The sequence below is a fragment of the Delphinus delphis genome, chromosome 1 (genome assembly GCF_949987515.2).
Source record: "Delphinus delphis chromosome 1, mDelDel1.2, whole genome shotgun sequence".
Classification (NCBI taxonomy): Eukaryota; Metazoa; Chordata; class Mammalia; order Artiodactyla; family Delphinidae; genus Delphinus; species Delphinus delphis.
In genome coordinates this window covers 4569779-4588625 of record NC_082683.1, presented here as the reverse complement: position 1 = coordinate 4588625, position 18847 = coordinate 4569779, and the positions used below count along the sequence as shown (strand labels likewise).

General features: G+C 59.9%; 2 protein-coding genes across 2 annotated transcripts; both read right to left on the bottom strand.

Annotated features, from left to right (window-relative positions):
• Positions 1-1391: 1391 nt before the first annotated feature.
• Positions 1392-8976, bottom strand: ZBTB48 (zinc finger and BTB domain containing 48). Its single transcript, XM_060013441.1, has 11 exons — positions 8891-8976; positions 7602-8298; positions 6875-7116; positions 4591-4702; positions 3877-3969; positions 3446-3532; positions 3091-3245; positions 2484-2620; positions 2249-2413; positions 1910-1998; positions 1392-1811 (listed from the first exon to the last, which is right to left on the bottom strand). The coding sequence occupies exons 2-11, from the start codon at positions 8289-8291 to the stop codon at positions 1515-1517; spliced, it is 2067 nt and encodes a 688-aa protein (XP_059869424.1). The 5' UTR covers positions 8292-8298; positions 8891-8976; the 3' UTR covers positions 1392-1514.
• A 327-nt stretch (positions 8977-9303) lies between these two features.
• TAS1R1 (taste 1 receptor member 1) lies at positions 9304-18198 on the bottom strand. Its single transcript, XM_060028736.1, is given in 8 exon segments — positions 9304-9960; positions 9962-10394; positions 11651-11771; positions 12299-12416; positions 12418-12506; positions 12965-13712; positions 15750-16055; positions 18008-18198. Coding segments are annotated over 8 exon segments (2502 nt in total). The 3' UTR covers positions 9304-9464.
• Positions 18199-18847: the final 649 nt, after the last annotated feature.

Below are 18847 nucleotides of genomic sequence, written 5' to 3'. Positions count from 1 at the left end.
AAGAGGTCGTGAAGTGCAGAACATTCCTCACATCTGCGAGCCCACAGAACCCGAGGAAGCGGCCAATGCCGGGAAGGGGGCATCGGGAGGCCATGGTTTACCTTGGTCGCCTTACCAGATCTGAGGTGGCTCATGACCTGGCTGGCAGTTACCACACTAGGATACTTAACTGTCTTTACGTCTGAGCTCCCTAGTGGGCAAGGAGTAAAAGGAAAGATGGTTGGAGGGCTTCTGGGTCTAAAGTGGAGTTTTCCTCCTCAAACCCTGGGAAGTATTTAGCATAGCATGGGGCCGGTGCCTCTGGAATCCTCCAGTGATGAGGCGTTAAGTGATGGCTGACGTGAGCTCTTGGGGTCACAACTGTCACCACCCCTGATTCTGTGCTCACCCCGTGCCAAGCGCTGAGCAGAAGCATAAGCACTTACTGTCTGGGGCGGGGGGCAGCCATAAACGTGTGCGGATTCTTTGACACTCCTCCCCTTGAACCTAAGGAATGACGTTTTGGTGACTGCCTGGACCAATACAACGCGGCAGGGGTGGCACTGTTGACCTCCAGGGCCAGGTCACAGAAAGGCCTTGCAGCTTCGGCCTGCTGCGACGTTCCTCCCGGCACCCAGCCACCATGCTGTGAGGGAGCCCAGGCAGCCCATGGGAGGCACCCCGGCCCACGGCCAGTGCCAACTTGCCAGGCACACGAGTGAGCCATCTTGAGAGCGGATCTGCCCCCTGGCCCCGAGGGCGACTCTGGGGTCGTCTGTTACCCGGCAGTGGACTGGAACAGCAGGCTTTCTCATTTAATTCTCGAGCACTGTTACTAATTCCATTAAAAAGTAAGCAAGTGAAGCATTCAGTCACTTGCCCCGGGTCACAGCTCTAAACGAGCTGGGAAGGAATCTGGATGCAGGCAGTGGCCTCCCGAGCCCACACGCTATTCTTCCCAAGGCTGCAGAACCTGGGTACCACCAGGGCCGCTTGCTGTTCTAGGCCTGGCCCTGCCTATGTGCCAAGCCAGCCTCCTGGACAAGCAAACCAAGCTTCTGCCCCAGGGGAAGGTCCTGTCCGTGGTCATGCCGCCAGCCAGGGTCCAGAGCGCGCTTGGCCACAAGCCTGCCTGTCCTCAGGCCCCCAGATCCACTTGGCTGCAGAGTAACGGGGCCCCTGTCTTGGGCCAGCCACCGCCGCCAGGGCCCTGGCCACTGGTCCCGGTTCTAAAAGCCACATGGAGAAAGATGAGAGCGCCCGTGGCCAGAGGCTTGTCCCCCAAAGCTGCCTGCCCAAGTTTCATTTGGCTGGGGTCTCCCAACACTGGCCGAGCTCTGGGGTGCACGGAGGGTCAGGCAGGACACCGTTTCTTCTAGACGACACGGTGGGAAAGCAGCACCTCCCTGGAGCCCAGGTTCCCGGGGAACAGGCCGCTGGATGGGCCAGAACAATCGAGTCCAAAGCCACGTGGTTTATTGGGGGATGGGGCCAAGCGGGCTGGGGGCCGGGGGGTGTCGGCGAGGCGGGGAGGATTACGTGTCACAGTCCTCGGGGATGGCGGCCGTGATGATGAGCGAGGGCTCCATGACGCCCGGGCCCGAGAAGGTCTCCTCCGCACACAGTCTCTGGCCAGGGAGCTGGGAGGCCAGGCCGCCCTGGGCCAGCGACTCCACGATGACCTCAGCCGAGCCCACCTCCAGCTCGGTGGGCGGCTGGAGCGCCACCACCACCATCTTCTCGTCCTCGATGACCAGGTTCCGGAGCTTGCGCTGCCGTGGGTTGTAGTTCTCCACCCGGTCGTGGATCTCCATGTGCCTCCGCAGGTGGGCCTAGCGGGGACGGGCGCTCAGGCTGGGCACAGAGGCGTCTGGGGGAGGGGCTCAGGGGCCGGGGGGCGGGGGCAGGAGGAGGCTGGCCCCAGGCCTACCTGCCGGGTGAACTTGTAGCCGCATTCGGTGCACTCGAACTTCCTGACCCCCTTGTGCCTCCTCACGTGCACGCGCAGCTGCTCCACGGCTGCAGGAGGGAAGGGCCCAGTGTCGGGGCGGGAGCAGGGCTCCAGCCCGGAGAGGAGACACAGCCTGCGGCGGTGGTTCTGGGCCCTGCCAGGCTCTCCGGCGCCACCCTGAGGTCACTACTGCCCAAGGCCCTGGGGAGCCTCCGCCCCTGCCTGCGGGCCAGAAGCTTCCACAGTGGAGGAGCCTGTGACAGCCCCTGTGGCCCTCTCTCCCCAACCCGGGGCTCACCCGGGGCAGGGCCAAGGCACCTTTGAAGGTCTTGCCGCAGATCTGGCAGAAGTGGGGCCGGCCCTCCTGGTGGCGGCTGGCCACGTGCCTCAGCAGGGGCCCCTTCTCCGTGAAGCGCTGCTCGCAGAACTCACAGCTGAAGGGCCTCTCGCCGGTGTGGGTGCGGTTGTGCTTGTCGAGGCTGGCTGCGGGACAAGGTGAGGGCTCAGCCACCGGGCCTTAGCCCCAGGACAGGGAGGGGACGGCCTGCCTCACCTTGGGTGCGGAAGGTCTTGCCGCAGAGGTGGCACTGGAAGGGCTTCTCGCCTGTGTGCGTGCGCAGGTGCATGTTGAGATTGGCCTTCTGGGTGAAAGCGTGGCTGCAGAACTCACAGACGTACGGCCTCTCGTTCCTGTCCAGGTGGGGACACGGGAAGAGGCGTCACCGAGGGAAGCGGCCCCCTTGGCGCCACTGCAGCTGGGAACACAGGCCGGCCCGAGCCACGGAAACAGGCAAGGCTGAAGCCAGCCGGCCTGAGCCTTGGGAATGGGCCCGGGCTGCTGCGAGCTGCCTGGTGGAGAAAGGGCTTGGGCAGGGCTGGGAGAGGAGCACGAGCCCCATCCTGGGAGCCACAGGAAACTGAGAAGCTGCCCAGGGCGGGGGTAGGGGAGCCTGGTCTTGCCTGAAATCCCCTCCCCCGCAGCCTCCATGGCCCAGCAGGCTTGCTCATCCCGCAGGCGTCCCCACCCAGAAAGGCTACAGGCACCAGACTCAGGGTGGGGGGCACTCTGGGGGAGCGGCAGCAGACTCTGCCTTCCCAGGCGGCCCGCGGGCCTGGAGGCAGCAGCGGGGCCAGGCCCTGGGGAAGACGGGCCACGCCACCTGTGCTTGGCCTTGATGTGCATCTGCAGGCCGTTTCGGCTCGACGCCCGGTGGCCGCACTCCTCACACACAAAGAGCTTCTCCCCACGGTGCTTGAAAGCCTCGTGCAGCTGCAGTTCCGTCCGGGACAAGAAGCACTTGGCACAGGTGGGACACTAAGGGACAGGGTGAGCAGGGCGAGGGTCAGGAGGGAGGGCCGCCCGGGAGCCCCACAGAACCCCCTGGACCCCTCATGGCGGAAACCGCACTGCCCGCCCACTCTGGACGCGGCCACGGCCGCCTTCACCGTGCTAGTGCCCGGCATCGGAGTGCGCGGCCCCGGTCCTCAGGGCCCTCAGGACGGCCTGGCACGCACCGCGTGGGGCTTGGGCGCTCCGTGCAGCTTGATCATGTGGCTCTGCAGGTCCTTCTTCTGCATGAACTGCTGCGAGCAGGAGGCGCACTGGAAGACAGGCCGCGGTCGCCTGAGGCCCCCAGGCTGCCAGGGCGGGAACCCAAAGGCAGGGCACAGCCCGAGATGCTCCCAACCGGGCGTGAAGGCCACACTGGGGAGGGCCTCTGGTGCTACGCCCACGCCGAGGCTGAGGCTGCCCTCCGCGGAGAGAAACGGCAGCCCTGCTCAAAGATGCGGGAGCACCGGACACGGGGACACGGGGAGGGAGGGCAGGGCTCCTCGACGGCTGGTGAGGGGGAGGCCCCCCGACACCATCCCAGGTAAAGGGCTAGGCGGGAGGGCCCCTGGGGCCGCCCCTCGGCCCCCAGCCATGGGGACAAGCCGAGCCTGACCTTGTAGGGCATCTCCCCCGTGTGGGACACCATGTGCACCCGCAGCTCCATCCTCCGGCGGAATGTCTCCTGGCACACGGAACACGTGAAGACCTGGCAGTGTGAGGGGCAAGCGGGACCGGCGTCGGCGGGGGCCTCTGCCTCGACGACAGCCTCGGCCGGGGCTTCCACTCGCTGCTGGGAAGAGTCTGCCCGGGGTGGGGGGGGGCCGGGGGGGGGCGCTAGGGTGGGAGAGGGCAACACGTAACCTGCTTGCCCTGACACTGACCCTCGCAGAACGCTGCAAGCCCACCACGCCAGGCTGGGGGCCAGGCCGGGGACGGGGCCGCAGCCTGCAGGTGACAGGCCTCTAGGAAGAGGTGGGGGTTAGCCGCCGAGTCACACGGGCCAGCCAGGGGCGTGGGGGGAGGTGGCCAGGTGGCCTTTCTCAGCAGCCATCCCCCACCGAAGTACCCCTTCTCCAAAGCCCAGGGGCCCAGGCAGGCAAACCCAAAATGCCTCCTACAGAGTCCCTCCTGGGCTTGTGCCGCCCGCCCTTGGGACCTGTGTCCCCGCCACATGTGCCAGGAAGTGGACCCGATGATATCCAAGGACCCTGCAGTACTTGAGTTTACAGTCCCGTCTAGGCCAGTCCCCTGGGGGCCCCTCCCAGGTGGCAGAGAGACAGAGGCCAGCATGCCCTGCCCACCAGGACCCGGGCCGGCCCCCAAGTACCTGTTCCGAGCGGTTCATGCAGTTCCGGGCTTCATGCTCCAGGAGGTTCTCCTTCCGAAAGTAACATTTCCCACATTTGGGACACTCGAAGGGTTTCTCCCCAGTGTGTTTCCTGCTGGGAGAAGCCACGGGGGTGTCGGGGCTGAGCGCACCTGCCGCCCTCCCTCACCCAGGCCCCCTCCAGCACCTCTGCTGACAGTGCTGTGCTCCGCGGCAGAGGAAGACTGGACTTGGGCCGACGCCTGAGGCTCTCCACGAGGCTCGGCCAGACACAGCTGGTGAAGCTGCAGGGGTGAGCCCAGAAACCCTCCTCCCTCCTGGAGACTCTGCAAGGGAGGGCACGGCACAGCTCCATGCTGGAGGGGCTGCCGCAGAGCCACAGGCCGATGGGGAGGCCCAGCCGCCAGCATCTCTCCGAAGACAGAAATGATCCCGGGGCCCTGACTCCCTGGAGAAACCACGCAGTCTGCCTGGAGCTTCCATGGGCTCAGCCTTCAAAACCACAGCCAGAATCTGACCACCTCACCTGGCCTCCATGCTACCATCTAGTGCGGCCACGCCATCCCTGGGCCACTGCCTGGGCCTCCTACCCATCCCGTGCTCCACGCCTACCTCCCGTGGGGTTTCCACTTCAGGAGCCAGACGGGCCCTCAAGTACAACCAGATCGCATCGCCTCTTTGCTCAGAACCCTCTAACGTTGGGCATCTCACCCTGAGAAAGGCCTGGGGGCCTGTGAGGGCACTGCTGGCCTGCCCCTTACCTTGCTGGCCCCCTCCCACCCCAGAGCCTCTGCTCTGGCCCCTCTCTGGCCCAGAGCGCTCTCCCCAGCCATCCATTAGGCAAACTTCTGCACCTCGAGTCTGCTGGATTATCTCCTTTCTTTACAATCGCAACCTGACCCCACCCTGAACTCCCCAGCCCCCTGGCACTGCTGTCCCTTTCTTTTTTCCCACGGCCTTCATCGCACTGCAGAGTCTCTTATCTGGTAGTTCAGGGTCTCATCGCCCTGCTGGAAGGCAAGCTCCACAAGGCCTCTTTGTTCTGCCCACTAAGGTATCCGGTGCGCCCAGCCACCAGGCAGACAGCTCACTGAATGAGCTAAATGAACCCTGACTTCAGAGCCGGGAGTGGCGTGGAGAGAGCTCCGACAACCTGCCAGAGGCCATACACTCCTCTCATCCTCTGCTGCGATACTGACTGTCCTTGTCCCCTGCCCCAAAGACCTCAGGAGGCCATCACCCCTTCCCAGTTCTCAGGGCCGGTCTAGCAGCCTGCAGCCCAAGGTAAGGATGGGGTCGGTGCCTGTACCCAAGTCTTACACTGGGAGGGCGTCCAGGCAGACACAGATCACCCCAGGGTGACTTCCCCAAATGCTCCCCTGGCAGCAGCTGCCCCCAGAGCAGGGACAGCAAATGGGCTTCAGCCCCAGTTCCAACTCCATTTGGTCGCTAGTGGCTTCTGAGAGGGTCATACTGAGAAAACATGTATGGCCCAGCCTGGCTTGGCAAGAAATCGTGCCAAGTGATGTCTTGGGCTAAGGAGGGGCAAGACCAGAAGGCGTGTCACCTAGTTGCCGTCCCTGCAGGCCCCGCAGAGAGCAAGGCCCCTGGAGCAGCGCCTTCCAAGAGGATGCTCTGGGGTGATGGAAATGTTCCATGTCCGTCCTGTCGATTCGGCAGCCGGGACCACATGTGGCTGCTGAGCCCTTGAAATGCAGCTAGTGTGACTGAGGAAATGAACTTACTTAATTTTAATTACTTTGATTTTAAATTAAAATACCTTCGTGTGGCATCTGATTACCTTATGGGACACGGCAGTTTTAGACGAATGGTCTCTCATGCTCTGCTGACACCTCAGAGCTAACCTGTCCCCAGAAATGTGGGTGGCACCAACCCTAAAGATCGACATCTTGGCCCAAAGCCCACACTGCCAGGCTTTAGAAACACCTACAGTCAGGCCACAGCCACAGCACGGGGCCACAGGCTTCTCTCACCCCCTTGGGAAAAGCCAGCTGGAGGTCCATGTTCACAGCACGTGGAACCTGTTACTAAGGTGTCCACAGACCCACTCCGAGCAGAGGGCTCGCAGGAGGGCGACGAAGAAGGAAGCCAACCAAGGTCAGGTGCTCACTCCCCGAAGGCCAGAGGTCGCCAATGCCAGGCGCTCTGTGGGTCTGAGGTGGAGCCCCGGGCCCCTACGCGGCCCAGAAGTGGGGATGCAGGCCCCCTCCCCCAACACGGGAACAGCAGATGGGAAAAGAAAATAGAAAAACAGAACGTTTACCTGTTGTGAACTTTTAGGTAATATTTGCTGAGGAACTTTTTACGACATGTGGGGCATTCAACCGGCACCGCTGTCCCTTTTCTGTTCTCAGCAGGCTCGGCTGCCCGGGAACCTGCACTCAGGGCTGGCTCGGCAGCACAGGGCTTTCTGATTATGTTTGATTTCCTCCTGGTCGGCACAGTCTCAGTCTCAGAAACATAATCGCCATCCCCATCATCCTCAACTTGAACCACCACTTCCCACTAGAGCAGAAGAGGCAGCAGGAGGGAGCGAGGTCACCAAATTAATCGGCAGGGGTGCTGGGGACGGATCTACGGGGCAGCCAGCTCCATCCAGTTCCATCCCAAGTCCCAACCCAGGCACATCCCCAGACAGGTCCCTTCACCAGTGACTCTTCCCTTCAGGGTCCCAGGGCAGGCAGCATCCGAATCTCGGGTTTGGAGAGCAGGAGCTCTATTTGTGGGTAACTTGGAAGTCTGCCTGGATTTCACTACCCTGGGAGACACCTGATGCTGCCCACTCGACCCCAAGAAGCTGGCAGCCACGAACACGACTTGCAGAAAGGTCAGCCTGAGGAAGCAGGATGGAGCTGGCTTCCTACATCTGGAGGAAATCTGTTCTAAACCCACAAAACAGATTCTACCTTAGGGTCCAGATTATCCCGGAAAAGCGTCAGTCTCTCCTCCCCACTCCTGCCTCCCCTGCTCCAGCATCCTGGGCACAGTACCTCGTTACTCCCGCCCTGCAGCTGGACACCTTCAGCCTCAAAGGGCCTTGGGGGCACTCTGCCATCCTCAGGCTCCTTGTTCTCAGGGGGACTAAGCTTCAGAGCCTGCTTGAGTTTCCCACGGAGGAAGGAGGGGTTCTCACTCTGAGGAGGGAGACCAAGCTGGGGCCTCTGGAGGCTGGGACTACCGCTGAGCTCCTGATCCCTGGGGGTTTGACCCAGCGTCCTCGAAACTTCCTCTTCCTCCAAGCTTGCTGGCTCCTTGAGGTGGCTGTTCACATCCCGAGGGGCGGGTTTCCCCAGCCCGCTCTGGCCACTTGGTGCCTGTCCCACTGAGGCTTTGGGCTTGAAGCTCTGGCACAGCTCTACAGCCTCTGGCACCCGCAACTCCCTGGCTGCCAGGAGCACCTGATCCCGGTTCCCCGAGGTGAGGGCGAGGTGGCCAGTGTAGAAAAAGTCCAGCAGGAGGCCAAAGATCTCGGCGAAGCCGGCAGGGAGGACGACACTGCCCCCTGAGCCATCCCCGTAGAGGCTCTGGAAGAAGCGGCTGCAGCAGGCGAGGACACTCCAGTGCGCCTTGAACACCAGACCCCCCACGTCCAGGGTGGCGTCGCAGTACTGGCCCCGCTCCCGCTGCTTGTTGAGCTCCTGCAGAACCCTTACACTGTGCTGGACGAAGGAGCCGTCCATGGTCCGTCTGAAAGGGAGAAAGGCAACAGTGACCCCCTGCCCAGTCCAACCGATCAGTAGTAAGAGAAAGCCCCTGGATCTGAGAAGAGGGTAAGCGGAGGCACACTCTATTCAGTCACATTTATTATAACCAGGGCTTAGATCAAGGTTAGAAGGTGTAAGCTGACACAGGAACGGACTGAAAGCCTCCCTGGGGGCCGGGGCCAAGTAAGCAGCACATATCGGGGGTGGCCAGAGAGTGTGGTGGCGAAGGCGCAGGCGGACTAGGTGGGGACAGAGTCGGGAAGGGTGCTGGTGGGAGGAAATCAAAAGTTTGAGAAAAGAGGCGGGGGACCAGCGCGAACTCATCAGCCTGGCACAGCGAGAGGGCCCGACGCAGGGGAGGGTGGCGGCGGCAGACAGGTGAACGGGGCCCACGCCGCGCCCACACGTCCGGAACGGCCGGGCGGAAGGCGGCCGCGGTCACACACCGTCAACAGACACCGCGGCCCACAGCGCCCCTCCCTCGACCCGTTCCTCCCGACCTCCTCACCCGGGCCGGTCCTCCCTAAGCCAACCCCTCCGGCCCCAAGCCAGGTCGCCCTAATAGCCCAACTGACCAACTGCCCCGGCGTTAAGTGCCGGGCCGACCGTACGGAGACGACGACGCCGCCGCCACCGCCGCCGGACGTGACGTCAGAGCGCGCCGGTCGGGGCTGGATGCCTCGGAGGCGCTAGCCTTTACCTCCGGCCCCTGGAGGCGGTACCACGTAGATAACAGCCAATGGGGTGCAGGGAAAGGCGGGGCCAGCTCCGTTCCCTCGGCGCTGGGCCCGCCTCCTGGGGTTGCCTAGCAACGCCAAGCTGCACGTTGAGTCTACTCCCCGCTCGGAGTCCCGAGGTTCCGGCTGCGGTTAGCCCGGCCGCGCAGCGCCCTCAGGCTTGAAGAGACAGCGCCCTACCCTCGCCCTAGAAAGGAAGCACAGCCAAAACGCACCTTTCACCTCTTTATTGGCAGCCAGCGCAGCCCGGACTGAGCTCTCCCGTGGGCTTACACTTCCCAAGCCAAGGCTGAGGAGCCCAGAGGCCTCCCGGACACCCCAGGTCCTGGGCGCCCCATTCCACCTTCAACCCTGAGAGCAGTGGAGACTTCCAGTCCACCCTGCCCCGGCTTGACCCTGCCGGATCCACTGGTCAGGTGGAGCCACAGCGCCTGGTGTGGTCCTGGGTGGAGGCCTGGAAGTGCTCGGTGCTGTTGAGATCTGGGCGGCACAGGATCGCATAGCACTTGGGGAGGAAATAACCGCTGAAGCCGCCACTCAGGCTGCTCGTCTTGGCCAGCATGTTGACCGTAGGCAGGTGCTTGCCCTGGTAGACACTGGCCATGGTGAAGGAGGCGATCCAGGACATGAAGTTGAGGAGCAGGCTGAAGGTGACACATTTGACCTCGCTGTAGTTCTCTGGCAGGTCCTTGCCCAGGTAGCTGCAGGCAGAGGCGCTGACCTAGAGGAGGCCATTGTAGGCGAAAGCCAGCATGAAGCCCGGTGGGTTAGCCTCTGTGCAGTCAAGCACCGCCAGCTGAGGGAAGGGCTGGTATTCCCTGGGGGGCAGTGGGGTCCACACCGCAAGCCACGTTAGACAGATAAGCAGCTGGGTTGTTGAGCTGATCACCACCAACGGGCCAGCACTGGTTTTGGACCCACGCACGGAAGAAGGTGGGTACCTTGGCAGAAAACTTGAAGATGAACACAAGTTGGAAGGAGCGGATCGTCAGGCAGGACAGGAAGATGGCAAAACCAAGGGCAAAGAGGCCTTCGCGCAGCAGGCATGTGGGCAGAGTGGGCTCCCCAAAGAAGCCATAGTGGCCGCAGCTGCCCCCCGCCAGGGAGCCCAGCATGAGGAAGCACAGCCGGCCTCCAGCCGACCTCACCACAGGCGTGTCTAGGTGCCAGGCAAACAGGCCAGCAGTCCCAGCCACGAGCAGCAGCAGCAGCGTATTAGCTGCCAGGAGCACCCAAGAGATGGGCTCATGCCAAGTCAGAAACACCACGGTGCATGGGAAGCAGGTCTGGCTTCTCTCAGGTGCCCACTCTTCTTTCCCACAAGGTTGGCAGCTGTAGGGGTCTGGAAGGGAAGGCAGAGAGGGTTCCTGAGAGCCGGGTGAGCATAGCAGGAATGGGGAGGGGAAGGGAGGCCGTGCAAGCCCCCAAGGTTCTGGGAGGGCTGTAGCACAGGAGCTGGGCTCTGCCAGGCACAGCAAGATGGGGGTAGCCCTGGGTGAGGGCCCCCAGGCCAAGTGTTTCCTCAACATGCCTGTGTTAATTACAGATTGTGGAGACACCTGGATCGGTTCTGTGTGGCTCATGGTCCCATGAAACCCAGAAGGGGTTTGCAAACCAAGAGGTCGTAGAGAGGGCCTTAACCCACATAACCTTGAGGCTATGATCCAATGTGAGCAGCCAGCCCCAAAGGAAGGGTCTTTTCGTCTCTCCCCAGCACTCCCACTAGCCAAATCCACCTGCCTGAGCTGCCGCTCTGTGGTTTCTCTGAGTTGACTCTCTCAGGAAAGAAGAGATACATTCCCACACCCGCAGAGACAGTAAAAGGAAGGCACGTGGCCCCTGGAGTCCATCTCTGGGCTGAGCCCTTAGCTACCTCTGTTTGCTCTCTGGTCTTGACCTTGCATCACTGGGTAGAGTATGCTTTTTGTCCTGCTGCAGACATGCTAGTATCTGCATTCAGGCCAAGCTCTTCAAGGTGTCAGCTGTCACTGGCATAGACAACAGAAGGGACTTCATACAGATAACATGGGAGGGCACAAAGGGAATGATAGCCACATCTGTTTGGATAAAGAGGTTGAATTTAGGGGGACTTCCCTGGTGGTCCAGTGGTTAAGAATCTGCCTTCCAATGCAGGGAACACGGGTTTGATCCCTGGTCAGGGAACTAAGATCCCACATGCTGCGGGGCAACTAAGCTCACATGCTGCAACCACTGAGCCCACATGCCACAACTAGAGAGAAGCCCATGGGCCACAACGAAAGATCCGGCATGCCACAACTAAGACCCAATGCAGCCAAAAACGAAAGAAAGGAAGGAAGGAAGGCAGGAAGGAAGGCAGGAAAGAAGGAAGGAAGGAAGAAAGAAAGAAAGAAAGAAAAGAAGGAAACTCAGCTACATATGAGGGCTTCAACTGCTTGTTTCTTTCTGCTTGATCAGAATTCAGTCTGATGGAAGGTGTCCCCCAACCTGTCCCTAACTGGCAGCAAAGTGACCAGGGCCCTGGTTCTGCACATGTGTGGCCCAAGGGAGGTCCTTTCATCTGCTCTACAGACCCTAGGAGTGCTGGGTGGCTCGCCCACTCATCACTGGGTCACTCACCACTCTTGTTGAGGAAGGTCCCGGACTCACAGAGCACACACTCGAAGCAGCAGTGGTGGAAGCCCATGATCACTCTCTGGTCCCCTTCAGGACAGTCGCTGGAACACACAGACTGAGGCACCTGCAAGAAGCCACAGGCTAGGGGCTTCCCTGGTGGCGCAGTGGTTGAGAGTCCGCCTGCCGATGCAGGGGATGCGGGTTCGTGCCCCGGTCCAGGAGAATCCCGCATGCCGCGGAGCGGCTGGGCCCGTGAGTCATGGCCGCTGAGCCTGCGCGTCCGGAGCCTGTGCTCCGCAACGGGAGAGGCCACAACAGTGAGAGGCCCGCGTACCACAAAAAAAAAGAAGCCACAGGTGTTCTGCAACCATGCGGAGGGGCCCAGCTCAAGGGACACTCGTTCTTAGGATGGAAAACTAGATCTCTGGGCATCCGCCTTCGCGGATTACTCCCAGGGCAGAGCCCCTGGTTGTGTGAACCAGTGACGACCGGGCGTCTGTCCGTGAGCCTGTGGAGCTTCCCTGGCAGGGCTGGGGAGAGTCATAGTGGCCTGATACCTGGGATCCCCTCTCCTGCTCTGTGTCAACATTGTCCCTGTGCTCCAGGCTGCCTGTCAGGCAATCACCTGGTGAGTGAACATGTCCCCATTACCCAGTTGTCCTTTCCATGCCACCGGATTTTGATCGTATTTATGTCTAGCCAAACTGGAGACCAAAAGGAGGAGCCGACGACCCTGAAGGTCCAGTTGGGGCCACTCCAGTCCCAGGCAGTTATAACTGCTGAGGGGGTCGCCATTGTCCTTAAATGTCACAATGTCCTTGTGTAAAAGGAAATTCACCTTGAGGATCTGCTCCAGAAGCTGAAACAAACAGGGATAACGGCGCTGCCGTAGCTGGCACAGGCTGCTCCTCCAGGACCCGCTGGGACCCAGACGGCCCAGGGAGCAAGTGCGTGGGGCCTTGCTGAGCTTCCATCTGGGTGGTTTCAGCCCATCTGGGAGTTCTGGTCCCTTGCTCAGGCTCTCTCCCCTCCTAGGAGGCCCCTTCACCCTCCTATCCAGCCTCCTGAGTGAGAGGAAGTCTCTAACAAAGGAGCCCTTTGCAGAGGTTTCAAGCCCTGGGTCTGAGGCAAGGTGGGTGGGAGGGGCCCCAGTTCAGAGAACAGAAGACTAACGCGAGCCTCAGAGAAGGAATCGGCCTCCAGTCGGGGGCCTTTGTCCCCGACCCCTTGCATTTAGGGTAGCCGAAGAGGAACCGCTCTGCTTGCCTCAGGAAAGCACCCTGATATAGGGTGCCAGCGGCAGGTTAAGTGCCTTACCTGCCAGGGGTAGACCCAGCCTCTGGAACAGACTCCAGAGGCGCAGCCCAGGAGCTGGTGGAGGCTGTGAGCCACGGCCTAGACAGCCTGGTACGTGTTGTAGGCGGAGCTCACGGAGAATGCTCCAAGTGTGGGCATCTTCTGTGCCGTGAAAGCCCAGCACTCTCTACAGAGCTGGTTGCTGCTGCACCAGGAGCCCCTGAGGCAAGGCCCAAGGGCTCCTTTGTCTGCCCAGACATAGGGCTCTTCAAACTCCTTCAGGCCGGGGACACGCCTCTGTGGGATGGCCACACCCAGCACTGTACCGTTGCCCCAGATCCCAGGCACGTTGCTGATGTGTCTGGAGATGGCCCAGGCGATCCACACCTCGGCAGTCAGCTTGGCCAGCACCACGGACTCAAAGAACACCCTGGCCAGCTGCCTGCCGGAGAAAACGACCACGACCGCGGTCCTCGCTCGGGCCAGGCAGCGTATCACGCTCTGCATCCTCTCATCGCCTGGCTGGGTAGAGAAAGGCACAGTGTCCTTGAAGGCAACGCAGATGCCCTGCTGGGTGGCCTGGTCCTCCAGCGCCTGCACCCCTAGCTGCCCGTAGTCACCTTCACTGCCCACCATGGAGATCCAGACCCACCCGAACCTCCGAGACGGCAGCATCAAGATCTCCACCTGGCGCTCATCACTTGGGATGGTGCGCAGGAAAGAGGGGCAGAGCCGCTTCACGCTGAGCATCACGCTGCTGGCATCAGAGCTGACCTGTGGGGTTCAGTTCAGCAAGTTCTGTGGCATCAGCCTCGAATGAGGGCCCCCCCCAGTGCCAGCCCTGTGCTGGGCGCGGGGACACGGGGAGGATGGAGACAAGGTCCTGGCCCAGGGTCTCAAGCAGAGCACCACTTGACACACGAGGCTAACAGGTTACAAGTCAGGTAGGGAGCAGGTCCCCAGGGGGACTTCTGGGAGAAGAATGGGAATCTGTCCTGTGGACAAAGGGACCACAGCCGCACGCAGGGAGTGAAATGGGGTGTGTGTGTGTGTGTGTGTGTGTGTGTGTGTGTGTGTCCCTTCAGGGACTTCCACTCGGCTGGAGTTCAGATCCAGGAAGAAAGAGAGCCTGAGCAGGTGTGTCTGGTCAGGGTGGGAAGCCTTAGCCCCCTGCTGGGGGGCTGGGGCTTTATCCCAAGGCCTCAGGGTTTAGGCAGGGAAGTGACATCAGACTTGTGTTTTAGGATCTGTGAGGAATCTCTGATCTCTGATCAGTGAGGAACGTGTTTAAAAAGGCTCAAGGCCAGGCGAATTCCGTGGCTATCCAGTGGTTAGAACTCCAAGCTTTCACTGCTAAGGGCGCAAGTTCCATCCCTGGTCAGGGAACTAACAACAACAACAAAAAGACTCAAGGCCAGAGTCACAGAGAACTCCTAGGACCTGATGGAATCATCTAGATGAGAGGGGAGGGCGGTCAGTTAAAGCTGCATCAGTGGCCATAGAGAAGAAGGGACAGCTGGCAGCGGTGAGGGCCCCCTCCCCCACCGACCCCGGCAGAGGCCATGGAGATGAGCTAAATGTAGGGGCAGGGAAGGGAGTGAAGGTGGGACTGCAGGGTTTCTGGCTTCCCTAGAGACAGACACTCTGCCACACGGGCCAGGCAGGGGATGCAGGAAGACAAGAGGCTTGCGTTACGTGGGGAGGGAAGTTCATCTGGGGGCCTGCTGGGTCCATGAAGTGGAGACGCTGGGCGCTGGGCGAGCGTCTGGAAATCAGGCTGGTGCTCAGGGGTCAGAAGGAAGGTGGAGACAGGAAGTTCAGCCCTGTCCTCGGCCTGCCTGGGAAGGGGAGGGGTCTGCCCTAGGGAGTCACCGCCTTCTCAGAGGAGATGGGGGCCGGTGGTGGGGGCAGAATTCTCTAAAGGAGACCAAGAAAGAAGTGCCCCAAGTGAAAGGGTCATAAATGCTAAGGGAAAGTGTCAAAATGGCCAAATGGAGGGACTTCCCTGGCTGTCCAGTGGTTAAGACTGGAAGCTCTCAATGCAGGGGGCATGGGTTCGATCCCTGGTCGGGGAGCTAAGATCCCGCATGCTGAGCAGCATGGGGCCAAAAAAAAAAAAAAAAAAAAAAGATCAAATGGATTAAAGGCCACCTACTGGGCCCTGCACCAGCCCACCTGAGCAAGACGGTCCTAGCCACCTGAACCACGTCCAGTCCCTACCCAGCTGCACCTTCCAGCACCGGCTAGAAGGGCAGAGTCCAGGGCAGCGGAGGGAGGAGTCAAGGCAAAGAGGGAGAAGCAAAGAGGAACAGAGGACTCTTTGGAGAAGCCTGCATGGAAGCAGGGCAGGGTCAGCCAGGTCTGAGAGGAGAAGCGCCTGGAGGGAAGAGGAGGAGGACAGACAGACGGGCAAGCGTGTGGGTGGGGGAGGAGGCCCAGGGAGAGGTCGATGGATGAGCAGAGTAGGGGAAGGACGGGGCTGGCCCGCACAGGGACAGATGCCACACCTCTGAGCCTGAGTCTGGGGGGCTGGGAAACAAACGGTGTTCAGTTCTGCACAAAGGTGATAGGACAGCGGGAGGAGAAAGAAGGGCAGAAGTTTCCGAGGAGAATGGATTTTCCAGTGAGCACTGAGGCAGGGAGACCTGGAAGCGGCGCTTGGACAGGAAGGAATGCCAGGCAGGTGACTAACCAGCAGTGACCGCCCAGGAAGTCCAGGCTGGCCTCAGGCATGGCAGCTCCTGCCCACCCACCCCAGCCCACATTGGACTTGGCAGGAGGGGAGATGAGCGAACTGCCAGGGCGCCAGCTTATCAGGGGCATCAGGAAGGGGCTCAGCAGGGCTGCAGTGGTGGCAACATAGTTGCTGGCGTCGGGCCCAATCACCGCCACAATCGCAGGGGAGTAGTGGGCAGGGTCTCCTTGGCTCTCCACGTAGCGCGTCCCTGGCGGGCTCAGCGTGGCAAACACGTTGGCTGACTCCGAGCACCCGTCGTACGGCTTGTACCCCAGGGTGACGTTGGGCAGCAGGGCGGTGGAGTTGTTTATCTCCTCGATGCCAAACTGCATGGCCTGGAAGAGGTGGTAGCCGTGGCCATTGAAGGTGCTAGGCCTGTAGGGAAAGCCAGGCTGAGAGCTGAAAAGGGCAAAAGGCCCTGCTGAGACCCTCTGGTCTCCTGGAACCCCAGGCTTGGGGGGCAGAAAAGAACCTCTGAGGTCATCTGTTCAGCCCCCTACAACCATGACCTCAGTGTGGACCCTGTGGCACACATGGTTCTGTTGACAGGCCTTCGGAGAGGTAGGGGGCAAATTGGAGAAATACACATACCATGCCCACCTCCCCCCAAACAAGCATGTTAGCACTGAAAGGCTCCCAAGTCCTGTAGGAGAGAAACCTGCTGTATGAGTCAGGGTGCTCCAGAGAAACAGAACCAAGATGAGATGCATGCATACATACACAGAGAGAGAGGGAGAGGGAGAAAGAGTGAGAGAGAGAGCAAACAAGAGAGGTTTGTTTTAAGGAGTTAGCTCATGGGATTATGGGGGCTGGCTAGTCTGGGATTTGCAGGGCAGGCTAGAAATTCCCACGAGACTTTATTTTGCAGTCGAGGCTGAGGCTGAAGGTGGAGTTCTTTCTTTTTCCAGGGACCTCCATCTTTTAAGGTCTTCAACTGTTTGGATGAGGCCCACCTACATGATGGAGGGCAATCTGCTTTACTCAGTCTATTGATTTAAACATTAACCACATCTATGGGAATTCTCTGGTGGTCCAGTGGTTAAGACTTCACCTTCCAGTGCAGTGGGTGTGGGTTCGATCCCTGGCTGGGAGCTAATGTGCCACATGCCTCACGGCCAAAAAAACCAAAACGTAAAACAGAAGCAATATTGTAACAAATTCAGTAAAGACCTTAAAAATGGTCCACATCAAAAAAATCTTAAAAATAGACAAACATTAACCACGTCTAAAAATACCTTCACAGCCACATCTAGACTGGTGTTTAACCAAACAACTGGGCACCAGGCCCTAGCCAAGTTGACACATGGAATTAACCACGGTCCATGCTTAACCTTGTTTAACTAGTACTTTTCACTGGGACACTCATGCCTGTGATGAGGGCCTGTGTTCCTCATGGCCTCTCTGGGAAACACCGACAAGGGCGCACTGGGGACATGATTCAGCCCTACTTGGAAAGTGTGCCAGCCTGGTCCATTTCCCAGCCTCTCTGCTTGTTGCTAGGCTCTCCCATCGTTCCTATCACTTCTGTCCTTGAGTCACTGGAAGGAAATGCAGTACCTCCTGCCCGTGACAGCCCTTCAGTTACCTGAAGCCGGTTTTCATATGTCTCCTCCTCAAGTCTTTTCTTCCCAGGCTCCCACCTGTAGCTCTCTGGGCCAGTCCTCCTGCGCCAGGCTTTCCAGAACCTTCCTCCTGGGCTGGCTGTCAGGTGTGCTTCATGTTTCGGGCATCCTACTGCTGAGCCATGATACCTTCAAGCTGCCCAAATCTAACACTTGTATGGATGGCAAGAAACTATCTTCTTTATAAGAAAAGCCGTTGTTTTTCTACCTAGACTGTTGACTTCATGAAGACACCAACCTAATTTATCTTTGCTAAGCTCCTGAAGCATCTACTGCTGTGTGTTCCCACATGGGGGGAAGCCTCCCCTGGAGGACTGTACTTGCCATCTGGGAGACTAAGGAGTGTGAACTTGGGGAGGAATGGGGTGGGGGAGGAGACGGAGGAGGGGAAAGGCCATGCTTGCTTAATCCTTGCCATCTAGTTACATCACAAAGCCAGGAAACAACTGGCATGGAATTAAAAGACAAAGGACTCTAACAGCCAGGGCAAAAGGACATATTACAAAGTGGAAACTGTATTACAAGGTGCCAGGGAAGGGGCTAGCTAGCACTTGAAGGTGGCGCCTGCAGGTTGGGTAGGGACTGGAGGCAGCTCAGACGGTCACCCCAGAGGCAGAACAGGCAGGGTCTTGCTGAGGGGGGCTGGCAGAGGGCCCCTAGGCATGGGCCCCCCCTAGGTGACAGTTCTGCTGACCCCTCACTCACCTGTCACAGAAGGTCACTGTGGGTCTGCATCTCACCCCTAGATGGTCACTGTGGAGAGGAAACTGGCCTGCAAGCAGGTAATCCCCAGGGAGGCTGAAGTCAGAGGAGGACGCGGTGCCGTGGCAGCTGAAAGCCCAGCAGCAGGAGAGGAAAAGCTGCAGGCCGATGAAGCGCGCCCCCCAGAGTAACATGCTGGCCAGACCTCCCTGCACCTGGCATGGCCGCGCCGCGCCCTGGGACCAGGCCGGGCCGTTTAACTAGAATGGTCGGCAGCTGCCCATGCTTCCCAGTTTCATGCCTTTGAAAGGGGTGGGACTGGAACCCAGTTATAGGAAGCGGGCTGTTTGCCTCCAGCGTCTGGGGCTGCAGTCCTCCTCAGGAACCGGGCAGGGTAAAGGCACAGGTGCAAACCAGGTGGCACCCACTGGCCCTTCCTCTGGACGGTTGTGGGTTCTGTCCTTGCACTGCTGCCTGTGGCTTCACCTGGCTCAGAAAGAGAGCCCTGGTATTTGGGGGCGGGCAGAGGAAGGCTGGAACACATCTTCTCTGGGGGCCTTGAGGAACAGGGTGTGGAAAGTTGCTCTCTGGGAGCTGAGGATTTTAAAACCTTTTACCTGGGCCTCAGTTGACCCAGTGAGACAAGGCTTTGAGTTAAACTTGCAACTCCACACACCCACCCCAGTCCTCAGTATCCTGAAATTGAAATTCTGAGTAAATCATCCCGATTTCGCCTTGTTATAAACAGGGTTGCTCCCTTCAGCTCAAAGACAAATGCATGCAAATAGACTGGTTTTGTTTAAAACGTCAATCCTGGTGCTTTCTCTGCAGGAAAAAAAAATC